The sequence below is a fragment of the Kogia breviceps genome, chromosome 11 (assembly GCF_026419965.1).
Source record: "Kogia breviceps isolate mKogBre1 chromosome 11, mKogBre1 haplotype 1, whole genome shotgun sequence".
In the NCBI taxonomy this organism is placed as follows: Eukaryota; Metazoa; Chordata; class Mammalia; order Artiodactyla; family Physeteridae; genus Kogia; species Kogia breviceps.
The window spans coordinates 12,865,415-12,878,290 of record NC_081320.1 but is presented as its reverse complement, the minus strand read 5'-3'; the positions used below and the strand labels follow the sequence as shown (position 1 = coordinate 12,878,290).

At 51.4% G+C, this 12,876-nt stretch overlaps 1 protein-coding gene across 1 annotated transcript; it reads left to right on the top strand.

Annotated features, from left to right (window-relative positions):
• Positions 1–3,393: 3,393 nt before the first annotated feature.
• THNSL2 (threonine synthase like 2) lies at positions 3,394–12,568 on the top strand. Its single transcript, XM_067008289.1, has 5 exons — positions 3,394–3,433; positions 3,561–3,708; positions 5,250–5,301; positions 5,824–6,047; positions 9,205–12,568. Exons 1-5 carry the CDS (start codon positions 3,394–3,396, stop codon positions 9,656–9,658), a joined length of 918 nt encoding a protein of 305 aa, XP_066864390.1. The 3' UTR covers positions 9,659–12,568.
• The last annotated feature ends 308 nt before the right edge of the window (positions 12,569–12,876 follow it).

Below are 12,876 nucleotides of genomic sequence, written 5' to 3'. Positions count from 1 at the left end.
CTGGTGGTGATAAGTTTATGGAGAAGAGTAAAGCAGCGTAGAAGGGTAACTAAGTACTGTTTTAGACCAAGCGGTTATGGAAGCCCTTTCGCATTAGGAGACCTTGGAGCAAAAACCGGACGGCACCGAGCGGAAAAGCATTCTGGGCAGAGGGCAAAGCCGTTGCAAAGACCTGAAGTGGCGCCGTGTTTGTCACGTGGGGGAAGAGGTGGGCACCATTGTGGCCCGAGCAGAGAGAGAGTGAGGAGGAGAGTATAGGGGATGAAATTAAATGTTAACGCTCTTATATTTCTAATTGCCTCTAAAAAGCAGCTGCTGCTCCAGTTATTTCCTGAAATATGAATCCAGGCTCATTGGCATGAAGGATGCCATGCTCTGTACTAAGAGCTCATGATTTCACTAACCCCTTCATGAACTTCTGTGTTGGACATTTTTAGGTGTCCAAACAAAGGCCATTTGGAAGCACTGTATTGTGAGCATTACACCGAGTCAATCTTCCTCACCACCCGTGAGAGAGTCCCCATAAAAAGCTTCCTCTCTATCCCCCCCCAAACCCTTTTCCTATTTCCCTAGCTGCCATTTTTACCTTTATTCAAGGCAGCTTGTTAGCGCATGGTTCTTTTGTTTATTTACTTTTCGCTGCGTTGGGTCTTCGTTGCTGCGAGCCAGCTTTCTCTAACTGTGGTGAGCGGGGGTTACTCTTCGTTGCGGTGCGCGGGCTTCTTGTTGCGGTGGCTTCTCTTGTTGTGGAGCACGGGCTCTAGGAGCGCGGGCTTCAGTAGCTGCAGCACTTGGGCTCAGTAGTTCTGGCTCACAGGCTCTAGAGGGCACGCTCAGTAGTTGTGGCGCATGGGCTTAGTTGCTCCGCGGCATGTGGGATCTTCCCGGACCAGGGATCGAACCCGGTTCCTCTGCACTGGCAGGCGGATTCTTAACCACTGCACCACCAGGAAAGCCCTCCTTGTTCTTCTCGAGGTGTTTTTCTATTACAATGGTCAAATGCAAAATTTCTCTGAATGTGCCAACAGATCACTTGAATCAGAGTCACCTGGGGCACTTGTTAAGAATAAAGATTCCTGGGTCCCTGCCACTGACTTTCTGAATCAGAATCTTAGAGATGGCACCCAGGAATCTGCATTTTAAACAAACTTCTTAGGTGCTTGCTACTCAAAGTGGGGCTCTCAGGCCAGCAATATTGGTCTCGCCTGGAAGCTTGTTAAAAATGCAGAATCTCAGGGCTTCCCTGGTGGCGCAGTGGTTGAGAGTCCTCCTGCCGATGCAGGGGGACGCGGGTTCGTGCCCCGGTCTGGGAAGATCCCACAAGCCGCGGAGCAGCTGAGCCCGTGAGCCTTGGCCACTGAGCCTGTGCTCCGCAACGGGAGAGGTCACAACAGTGAGGCCCGCGTCCCGCAAAAGAAAAAAAAAAAAAAAAAAAGCAGAATCTCAGGTCCCACCCCGGATCTACTGAATTAAAATACACATTTAACAAAATCCTCAGGTGAAGCTTTGGTATATTAAAGTTGGAGAAGCATAGGCCTAAATGATGTTTATACACCTCGGAGTGTGAGAGCCACTGACCTAACGTCATCAGAAGGTTCTTAGAATAGGGTATACATTCCGGTTTGGGCCACGGGAAATGGTTGCTTGGCTCATCCAGGGGAATAAGAAAGTTACACAGCCTGCAGATTCCCCTTCTGCATTTAAGATCACTTCAGTCTATGTGGATTGTCTAATTCTCAATGTGTGCAACTGCAAAAGTGTGCTCTCATGCTGAAGCTCGAAACTTTCTTGCTGACCGTTGTTTTCCAGGGATGTTTAACACAGCCACCACTAGTGTGATGGAATTTCACACTAGTATCCAATCAACTTTTGTAGGCTGGCCTTTGCTAAATGAGTTACCAGTGACATCCAGATGACTGATATTTTAAACAAGTCAATTTTGTTTTCTATGCATTTTATTCATTCATTCAATAAGCATGGACTGAGTGTGGCCAGTAACTGTTCTAGGGGAGAGAGTGGTGGATACAACAAATAAGGTCCATGCTCTCACAGAGCTTCCATTAGAATAGAGAGGAGAGAAAAACAGCCAACAAGCACATGAGTCTCAGAGCAATAAATGCCATGAAGAAAATTTAAAAAGAGCAACACGAAGTAACATTAACTGCAGAACTGTTTGTACCCTTCTCAAATGTATTCTACAAGTTTCTCAAAAGTTATTGAGTAAAACCGGTTATCAGAACATTAAAAGGCTTCTCTGATTCTTATTAATTAGGCACAATTACTGCTATTCCAAATAAATTCAGAAATGGAGGAAGTTATTTAGTATGATAGAAAAGGATGAATAACTAATACATATAAGAACCATACAGGGACTTCCCTGGTGGTCCAGTGGTCAAGACTCCACCCTTCCAGTGCTGGGGAGGTGGGTTTGATCCCTAGTCGGGGAACTAAGATCCCACATGCCCCGGCGAGGCCAAAAAAAAAAAAGAACCCTACATATAAGAAGCGTCCAGCAATAGAAGATGCTTGGTAGGGTATGAGCATTGTAACAAGCTCTGCGGCATCTTAAGGCATTTTTGCCACGGGTCTCAGTTTCCCTGGCCTTTGAGTTAGTAAGTACACTTGATGCAGGGGATGGAAACTCTTTGCAGGTCCCTGCCTGACCTATATTCCTCTCTGGGAATGGCCCCTCTGGCCGCTGTGTGAATTCCATGACAACAATCTATAAGCTGAACAGTGACCAGTCAGACTTTCTCTTTCAGGAATTTGAGACCCACTCAGACTGGAGTCAGTCAATGGCAGGTGCGTGGACTTATATGGATGTGGACACCATGTGTGGGCCAAAGTTTGGAGGGCAGGTAACTTGAGTAAGCAGAGACCACAGGTTTAGGAGAATGTCATAAACAGAAGGAAGACAGCAGAAGTAAGGGCAACACCAGAGGGCGGCCATTCCCTCCATCCCCATGACGCCCAGTGGGGCCACCTAGAGTGACCCAGCCCGGCCTAGAGGCAAGTCTAAACCTTATCCGGAATCTGTCGCATCCAGTTCCACAAATTTTGCCATCTAAGTGGGTCGGGTCCCAGGAGCAGGGACGTGAATCCAAGGGCATTTGGCTATATCTGGAAGACATTTTCTCACGTCTTGCTTTTTTTCTTTAAAATAAATTAGGGAGGCATTTTACCCTAGAATATATCTGTGCTTAATAAAAAGTGTTTTCCTACAATACGATGTCATGTATCCCTGTGGATTCTGAATTCCTGACTCACTAGCCCTAGTTTGAGAAACAGTTTGTCAGCCTTCCAGTTTTCGTAGGGAAGCAGGAAGCCCATAGACGATGAGGGCCTTTCTTCTTTCCATCTTGCGCTCAGTTTTCTACCCTGAAACGTGCGACGATGTGGTGCTTCCGGGGCTGCAAGGAAGATTTAAGAGACTGTGAATAAAGCGCTTAGCAAAGTGTCAGAAAAGCATACTAAGTGAGGAATAAATGGTTTCCCTCTCGTTATCATTCCCTGTCGCTCCCTCCTCCACCTCTTCCCACGCCGCTTTCTTCCGCCCTTAGCCTCCCTGCCAGGCGGCCCGGCTCACCCTCCGACCGGAAGCCTGGCCGCTGCCCCCGCGTCCCGCGCGCACATCCGGAACCCGGCACTCCCGCCGCGCCCGATCCGCCTCCCGGGCCGCGCCCCGCCGCTCCCAGAGCCTGGCATCAGGTAAACGCGCCCGGCCCGGGCCCCGCAGCCCTCTCACTCGCCCGCGCAACCAGCCGATTCCGGGGCGGGGATTGGGGTTCCGCCCCCACGCGAGCGGGCGCCCCAGCGGCCGAGCCTCCAGCACGCGCGCGCCGGCCCCGGGTCCCCTCTCCGGGTCCTCTTCCGGCGATCGCGGCGCCCTCTCCGGGGTGATCGGTAGCGAGACTTTTGAGCTCTGGAACTTTCGCTCAACCTGGATTTCAGCGTGGCTGGATCGGCCTCCCTAACCCTTTTCTTCAACTTCTAGTTCGGGCGCTGCGACTTGGAGGAACCTGGGAGGGTTGAGGGTTCCCGATGCTTTGCACCTTTGGCAGGATTTCTGCAGTTCTCGGAGAGCCCCGACACTGAGAAGTCTGCGGGGTTTTCAGAGGCTGGGAGTGGAGCCTTATCCCTAAGACGTTATCAAAACCGTCTTGGCCCAAGACCAGGCCAGCCGGAGGACTGATGCCGAGTGATCTTGGAGAGGCCGGCGCCTGCCGTGGGCCTGCCGGGGCCTGCACCCCAGGGGCCGCAGTCTGAGGTCAGCGATCGGCTGCCAGGGGTTCGGCCGCAGGGGTTTAAGTCTTCCCCATGGCCTCAACCCTGCTCAGAAATCTCTTCACCTCCCAGAGGAGCCCTTCTTGAAACGTTTCCTTGTCTTGCGATGCTCTCTTGTTTCCCTTGCTTTTCATCCAGATTATTGGTCAGAGTTTTTCTGACCTATCTCCACTCTGGAATAGGGCCCAGCGGAGTCACAGGGGCAAATTATAAAATCATGCGCCAGAGGTCACTTAGTTCAGTCCCCGTCGGATGCTTGGAGCCCCCATACAGCAGTCGAAGCAGAGTCCCTGATTTTTTTCATCAGCTTCTCCAAGTCCTGTGGCAGCGGCTTCTATTTCTGGGCTTCTCTATCCAGTTTACCTTACACTGAACCCAGTGGTGTATAGCGCGTGTCGCTTTGCCGCGTTGGCCTCAGAAGGCTGCGCCTTGGGGTCTTTGGATAGAACAGCGGTGGCCGCCCTTCCCCGTGCAGACAGCCGCCCGTGTGCTTATCAGTCCACTTCTTCCCACTGACATGTGCAGAGCCTGGCCTCAGGCTGTTTCCTTTGTTCCTGGGCCAGGTGGAGCCGGGAACAGAGACCAGCGCCCCAGGAAAGTGCATTCCGCAGATTTTTTTAAAAAATTCCTTTTGGCAATTCCTATGGCATAGTAATGTTGTTTTCTGTTGGGTATCTTTTTAAAAAAATTTTTATTCATTTATGGCTGTGCTGGGCCTTCATTTCTGTGCGAGGGCTTTCTCTAGTTGCGGCCAGCGGGGGCCACTCTTCATCACGCTGCGCGGGGTGGTTGTGGCTCACGGGCCTAGCTGCTCCGCGGCCTGTGGGATCTTCCCAGACCAGGGCTCGAACCCGTGTTCCCTGCATTGGCAGGGGGATCCTCAACCACTGCGCCACGAGGGAAGCCCCGCAGATATTTTCTTTCGCGCTTCTCTGTAGCTCTGACTGCGCTCGTGCTTGCCGCAGCTTCTTTGGCAGTTGTCTTCTGTCCTTTAATCTGACCCTGGGAAGTGGCCAGGCACGATCGCCCTCCCATTACTCCAGGGTCTTGGGTAGTTAATGCATTGGCTTTTACCCTTGCCACAGAGTTACAGATATTACTCTTTTGATTGAAGGCACTGCTATGGGTCTTCGTTTCTGTGCAAGGGCTTTCTCCAGTTGCGGCGAGCGGGGGCCACTCTTCATCGCGGTGCGCGGACCTCTCACTGTCGTGGCCTCTCTCGTTGCGGAGCACAGGCTCCAGGCGTGCAGGCTCCGTAGTTGTGGCTCACGGGCCCAGCTGCTCCGCGGCACGTGGGATCTTCCCGGACAGGGGCACGAGCCCGTGTCCCCTGCATGGGCAGGCGGACTCTCAACCACTGCGCCACCAGGGAATCCCCAGAATAATATTTTAAATACATAAAACACACAGAAGATATGGCGCCAAGCTCACAGATGCCCTGATTTCTCTCCGTGGATCCCTTGGAGGTTCAAGGACCCCAGATTAAGTACTGGGTTCCTACCCTCCAGGATATTGCCTCACTTGGCGACAGTGCTTTAGGGGCCATTGCTTTCCTTTTCCACCTCCTTTGTCCTAAAGAGGAGGGTTCCTCCTTCTCCCCATCCAGGAACTTCTGGGGACACAGGGAGTGCTGCCATAGAGAGTATTCAGGGAGTAGAGGACGTGGACCTCATTGTTCTGCTTCCCAAAGGTCGCTGCACAAAGATTCAGGAGCTCCAGATGACGACAGTGCTGAGAGAGAATGCCCACGTGTTTGGAGGTGAGTCTGGGACAGAGGCTCCGGGGACAGCATGGCTTTGCCTCGAGTGGTCTGTTTTGGGAGATGGGCTGGAACAAAACTAGTCAATTGACTAGCTGACCATCCTTCCTCCTCCCCTTTTTCTCTCCTTCCCTTCCTTCATCAGTCTTATTTAGAGGTTGGTGTATGCCTTGGCTTAGCTCTGAGCAGGCTTGTGGGTACACAGTCTCAGAAACTACGGGAGGCGACAGGTGCATAGACCAATACTGACAGTACAACCGAGGAAGTGCAGGTTTGAAACCATACCCCAAAGAACGCCACTTCCCTGCACGTTCACCCTGCTGGTGCCGTATCTACAGGCAGCTATACCCAGAGTCATAGCCTGAGCCAAGTGACTTGGGTTCTGTCCCGGGGCACTGAAGTTCGGATGGCAAAAACACGTTTAATACTTATTTTTAAGAGAATGTGCCGTTGCATGTTGGCAGCTCAGGCCCGCCCTTGCCGTGTTGAATCAACTAAGCTATGCACTTGGTTAGCAGGTCTAAGTATTTAAAAGAAGAAGCTACTCAGTGGGACCCATCGCTAGTGACCCCCCACTTCCTGAGCCACATCATGAATCGTAGCGTTTTGTGTTTGCAGAGAGGCAAAAAGCCATCTCTTTAATGTCTGGCCATCTTTTCTGAGTGCATTTAATCATTACGGAGCTCAAGAGTGTAGGAAGGCGGGATGAGTTTGAGTGGAGCCATACTTTTAATTTTTTATTTCTACCTCTGACACCCTACTACACCCCAGGTAGCCCCAAGGAAGGGGTTGGAGTATGAGCAGTAGGGGTCTTGGTGAGGTTTTGTGCACCGTGGCCTTGGGCAAGCTGTCCAGGTGGCCTGGCTTGGTCTGGTCACTCACCTGGCAGGACAGCAAATGTGGTGACAGAAAACCTTCCTTCTATAACTGACCTGGCCTCCTGTTCTAATCCCGTAGATGATGTTTCTATATAACAACAATTTTGTCAAGGACCAAAAGAACAGTGAAAACGAACCTTACCCATGGGAGTAGCGTGAATATCCTTTGTCCATTTGTTCAAGAGCAAACAAAAAGCCCCTTCTACTCTTTTCTTTAGCAAGCACATACGCATTCCACTGAAAAGTTTATGCTTTAGCTAAGGCGGGTGTTGGCAAAAATCTTACACATTAGTCTTGGTAATGAATTACCCATATCTGGCTGCATTTTCCTGCAGTCATGGCAAGATTTTAATGTACAAGATTCAGGTTCCTGAGTGTCCCTGTTACACCCTAAGCACCAAGATTGCTGTTTATGAATCTAGGACTGTCTTTGCCAAGAATCAAGGCAGAGAATAGCTTTTTGTACCTCTCTTCTGCACCTACGCCCTTCTCTTCTTGTCCACAGATATTGGAAGGCTTTGACCTAAGGGTATGTGTAGAAGCACCATTCCTGACCATGGGATGGAGAATGGTGCACATTTGAAAAATAGTGGCAGGGACTTCCCTGGTGGTCCAGTGGTTAAGACACCACGCTTCCGGCACAGGTGGTGTGGGTTCGACCCTGGTTGTGGAACTAAGATCCTGCATGCTGTGTGATATGGCCAAAAAATTTTAAAAAGAAGAAAGAAAGAAAAGAAAAATAGTGGCAGACATGTGGATGGTGATGAATGCAGTATGTCATAAATGTGCTATTGCCTGAGCCAAAGGGCATCTCTGTTTCATACGTGTTCTGAGCTTCAAGAAAATAAGTCAGGAACCTTTTAAGGAATTAGTTTTTGTTTCTAAAGCAGGACTGTTCAAATTCTTCCTTTCCTTTCTGGAATCTCCTGATTTGGTTTCCAGGAGGACGTGTGTTAGTTCGGGAGCTAACGGTGGGCATGTGTTTTCCGTTGGGCTGGTGAGCTCAGGGAGTAGAGATGGGCCACCTGGATTATTGTGTGTTGGACACTGATGTTTTCTAAAGTCATGAATTTCCATATACATTGTATACTTGGTTCTTGGCTTGAACAGGGATATTTTTCAGCTCATGTCCCTGGAAGTCTAGAGGTGGGATAGGCTCCCGACTGGCTGGTGCACTGCCTTCAGGGAGCCAGGTTCTCTGCTCCATCTTGCATTCACCCTCATTCCTCTTGTGGCATATGATGGTTACTGAAGGTAACCAAGCCTCTCTTCCTGTGGCTCTCTCTTAAAAGCAGTGAATCTTTTCCTAGCACCCCAGCAAATATCCCCCCTGTACATGGCTCTGGAGTCAGTCCTGCAGCCTCATTACTGCTACACGATGAACGGTGGAATGAATAGTAACCTCAGTGCCGGGCTTCCCTGGTGGCACAGTGGTTAAGAATCCACCTGCCAGTGCAGGGGACACGGGTTTGAGCCCTGGTCCCGGAAGATCCCACGTGCCGCGGAGCAACTAAGCCCGTGCGCCACAGCTACTGAGCCTGCTCTCTAGAGCCCGCGAGCCACAACTACTGAGCCCGCGTGCCGCAAGCCCGAGCACCTAGAGCCCGTGCTCCACAGCAAGAGAAGCCACCACAATGAGAAGCCCGCGCACCTCAACAAAGAGCAGCCCCTGCTCGCCGCAACTAGAGAAAAGCCCGCGCGCAGCAACAAAGACCCAACTCCGCCATAAATAAATAAACAAACACATTTATAAAAATAAATAAATAAATAACCTCGGTGCCTACTCTGGCATTTCCCCTGATAATCTTCCCCCGCTGTCCTCCAAGTTTGGACCCAGTGGAGAAACAGACCCAGGTTTCAGGTAAGAGAACCACATTGGCTTGATTGCTGGTTGGGCTGGGTTGAGGAGGGCACCTTGGGGTAGGAGCCCACGTGGGAAGAGCGGCTCTTTCCCTCCAGCCCCTGACGGAGGACGGTGAAGTAGAGCTCAGCCTCTCACCATCTCACAATCTGATAAACCATTCCCAGAGACTGGGGAAGCGGGCGTGGAATCCAAAGAGGAATTCTTCCCCCAATATCCCAGAAAGCTGACACTTTATATCTAGTTTTAGGTAATGGTAGAAACATTGGAAATGGGACCACAAGGATATGAGACATGGTTTGAGTGAAGGTCCCAGCAGGATGGGCTCAGCCTAGGAGCACATGCTGACCTTATGGGCACATGCTGGGCCCCTGGGGCTTCTTCATGCTCCTGATGACTCCCTCTCCTCTCTCCTCCGACAGTGGAGGGAACAGCGATGAGCTCGCCGAGCCCATCGAGGCCGTGTTTGCCGACGTGGCCTTTGTCAAGGAGCACAGTCTGATGAGTCTGAATTCAGTCAGCTGGTCCCGGGTCCTCGTGCAAATGGCCCACCACTTCTTCGCTTATTTCCGGTGTGCACCAGCCTTAGACTTGCACCCACCGCCCACCCCCGTGGAGGTGGTTGTACCATCGGGGGCTGCCGGTAGGAGACCCCTGGGCGGAAGTGGGCTTTCCAGAAAAACGCCTGTGGTCTCCGCCCTCCCAGCTGCACTTTGGTGTAACCATGAGGAGAAAGGTTGGATCCTAAGTGATGGGAAACTACACACAAGAAGCTTCCAGAAAACTTCCCCCCACTCCCTGGGGAGACATCCTGGCCTCTTGCCGCAGGGGAAGAATGAGGGGTTAACCCCGAGGTGCTCCGGCTGCCTGATCTGATGTGTTTGCTCAGCAGAGTGTGGGGAGACTAGGTCAAGGTTCGGCCGCTGGCCTGGCTGGCAGTGCCCTCTGCCAGGAATGTGGACTTTCCTCCCAGCTCCAGCCAGCTGCCTGCTCTGAAGATAAGGGCTCGCCTGGCACAGCGTGTTTTCCCTGGAGACCGTGTGATGTGGAAAGAGTCCTGGACTTGGGCTTCTGGGCCCAATTCTGTCCTTTACTAGCTAAACGTCTTGTCCCTTAGACTCAGCTCCTCAGCTATCAAAGGGAGATTGGAACACTTATCATATCTCTCAGGATGGCCACAAGGCACAAATAAGATTCTTTATGCGTGTATGTGAACTTTGTGAGGGTCAAGAGCAATAGAGCTACGTGGCATTAAAATCATTTCCCATAATAATACTTAACATCTATCAAGCACTGACTATGCATCAGGCACTGCTCTAAATGCTTCTCTCGTATTAACTCCTTAAGTCCTCACATGCGCCTATGAGGGGGATGATACTGTTATTTCCATTTTATATCGAGGAAGCTGAGGCACAGAGAAGTTGGTCAGCCTGCCCCTGGTGACACAGCAGTCAGTCCCAGAGCCAGGATGGATGGCAGCCCAGGCAGGCTGGCTCCAGAGCCTGAATCTTCACAAGCACGCAAGGCTGCCTCCTGATTGGCATGACTTTTCCTCTGATGGTTCTGTGAGTGACATCGCTTCTGATAGGCGTCCAGGACAGCTTAGGTGAGACCATGAAAGTATCTTAGCGGTCAGGAGTCTTCCGGACTTCAGCTAACACAGGGATGGAAAGAACGGCCAGCTGGCTGTTAGACAAGGATGGCTCAGCCTTCCTCCCCAACCATGGCTGCCCATTTGCATCACCCTCCAGGGAGTGATGCCACCTGCACATGTCCCAGTATCTGCCACAGTGCCTGACCCAAAAGCGGTGTTTGCAGAGGGAACTCCGATCTAGCCCTGCTCCATCAGGAACTAGCTGCTTGACCTTAAGCCCCTGGACCCCTTGAGCCTCCGTTGCTCCTCTGTCGTACGAGGATATCATGATGTTTCCTGAGGACCACGTGAAATAAGACTGTGAATGTGCTTTGCAGAATTTAGAGTGATGTGGGGTGGTGCGGTTATCCTTAACTCCTTTTACCTACTCATCAGAGATAAACCATTCATGGCAGTAGGAACCTTCCCCCCAAACTACGTTGTCTTTCTGGGCTTTCCATCTTTCAGGGTGAGGAATTCCTTGTTTGTTCCGTGCAAACAGACACTGCTGTTAGGGTAGACGGAGGCTGCAGCTCTGTCCCCCCTCAGTCCCTTTCCAGGGGACGCAGCCTGAGGGCGCTGGTCCTAGGAGGCTGAGGCAGGGGACTCAGCATGTGCTCTAGACTTAGACAGACCTAGTTCAAAGCCTCAGTCTGCCACTTAGCAGGCTTTGGATGGGTCATTTCAACTTCTCAGAACCTCCATTTTCTCTTCTGCAAATGGTGGCAAGCATGTGTCAGTACCTGCTTGGGGGCAGGGTTTGGCAACGGGAACCGTGTCAGGGCACAGTAACCTTCAACTCTTTCCTTCTTCTTTTTTTTTGTAACAGCTTCATTACTCTATGATTCACATATCATACAATTCAGCCACTTAAAGTGTACAACTTAATAGTTTTTAGTGTACACAGATTTGTGCAGCCATCACCATAATCAGTTTTAGAACATTTTCATCACCCTGAAAGGAAGTCCTGTTCCTTTAGCAGTCATTCCCCATTTCCCTCCCAGCTTTAGGCAGCCACTGATCTATTTCGTCTCTATAGATTTTCCTCTTCTGGACATTTTATATAAATAGAATCATCCAATATGTGGCCTTCTTTCACTTAGTGTGATGTTTTCAGGGCTCATCTATGTGGTAGCACATATCAGCTCTTTATTCCTTTTTATGGCTGAATGCTATTCTATTGTATAGATATACCATATTTTGTTTATCCATTTATCAGTTAATGCACATTTGGATTATTTCCGTTTTTTAGTTGTTATGAACAATGCTGCTATGAACATTCGTGCGTAGGTTTGTTTGTGCGGACCTGCTTTCAGTTATCTTGAGTATATATAAACTAGGAGTGGATTTCTGGGTCATATTGCATAGCCAGGCTGGAGCTGGCTTCCTTTCGGCTTTGGACCCTGGGAGGTGTCCCCCCTGAGCTGCCTTGTTCACCTTCTCTCCATGCTGGTGCAGGAGTTTCTCAGGGGGCTGCCCAGCTGGGTCTGGAGCCAGCGGGCTGTGCGCTGTTGTTCCCTGGCTGCTCTGTGCTCTCACCGCGGCTGGCTGGCCGTGTTGGGCCTGGTCACCGGGGAGGCGGGGAGGGAGTCGTGGATGATTGCTGGGGGCGCACGCCCAGGGCCAGACGGTGCAGGAGCATCACCGCTTCCTGTGAAACTTTGGGGGCCTGCACGTGAAAAGACTGGGGCTCAGGGGCAACCTTGGCTCCAACATTTTGGACCCCCAGATCCTAAAACCTGTGCAGGTGGGGCCCGCTGCCTCCATTACCACAGGTATGGCTCTGAGCCTTAGTTTATCTGGTCCCCAGGTCAGACCCAGAGGTCTTGGCCACAGGGCTTCCACCCTGTCAAACGTTGGGAATCCCTGGAATAAAAAAGTGCAGGTTCAGTGCGACGGTGACCCTGCGTGCCCTGAGGTCAGAGCCCGGTGCCTGTCAGGTGGTGATGGTGGTGCCATGGTGTCCCGCACCCATCTGCTGCCCCAGGTTGGCAGTGGGGCAGGTGGCACAGGAGTTGGGGTTCAGGATCACCAGATCCAGGCCATGTAGGAAAGCAGGGGCCTCAAATTAGGTCAAGTTGCCCTGTTGCTCATGTACCAGGTTCACCATCCTTTTTTTGTGTGTGTGGTACACGGGGCTCTCACTGTTGTGGCCTCTCCCGTTGCGGAGCGCAGGCTCCGGACGCAGGCTCAGCGGCCATGGCTCACGGGCCCAGCCGCTCCGCGGCACGTGGGATCCTCCCGGACCGGGGCACGAACCCGCGTCCCCTGCATCGGCAGGCGGACTCTCAACCACTGCGCCACCAGGGAAGCCCTCACCATCCTTATTAAACCAAGTCATGATCATAGCAGCGAGAAGCAATGATCCCTCTTTAAACACTAAGTAGAGTCCAAATGCCTACATTTCCACAGGTACCTCCATAATCACGCTGCTCCAGAGAAGTCAAGTTGTTCTTTCCAC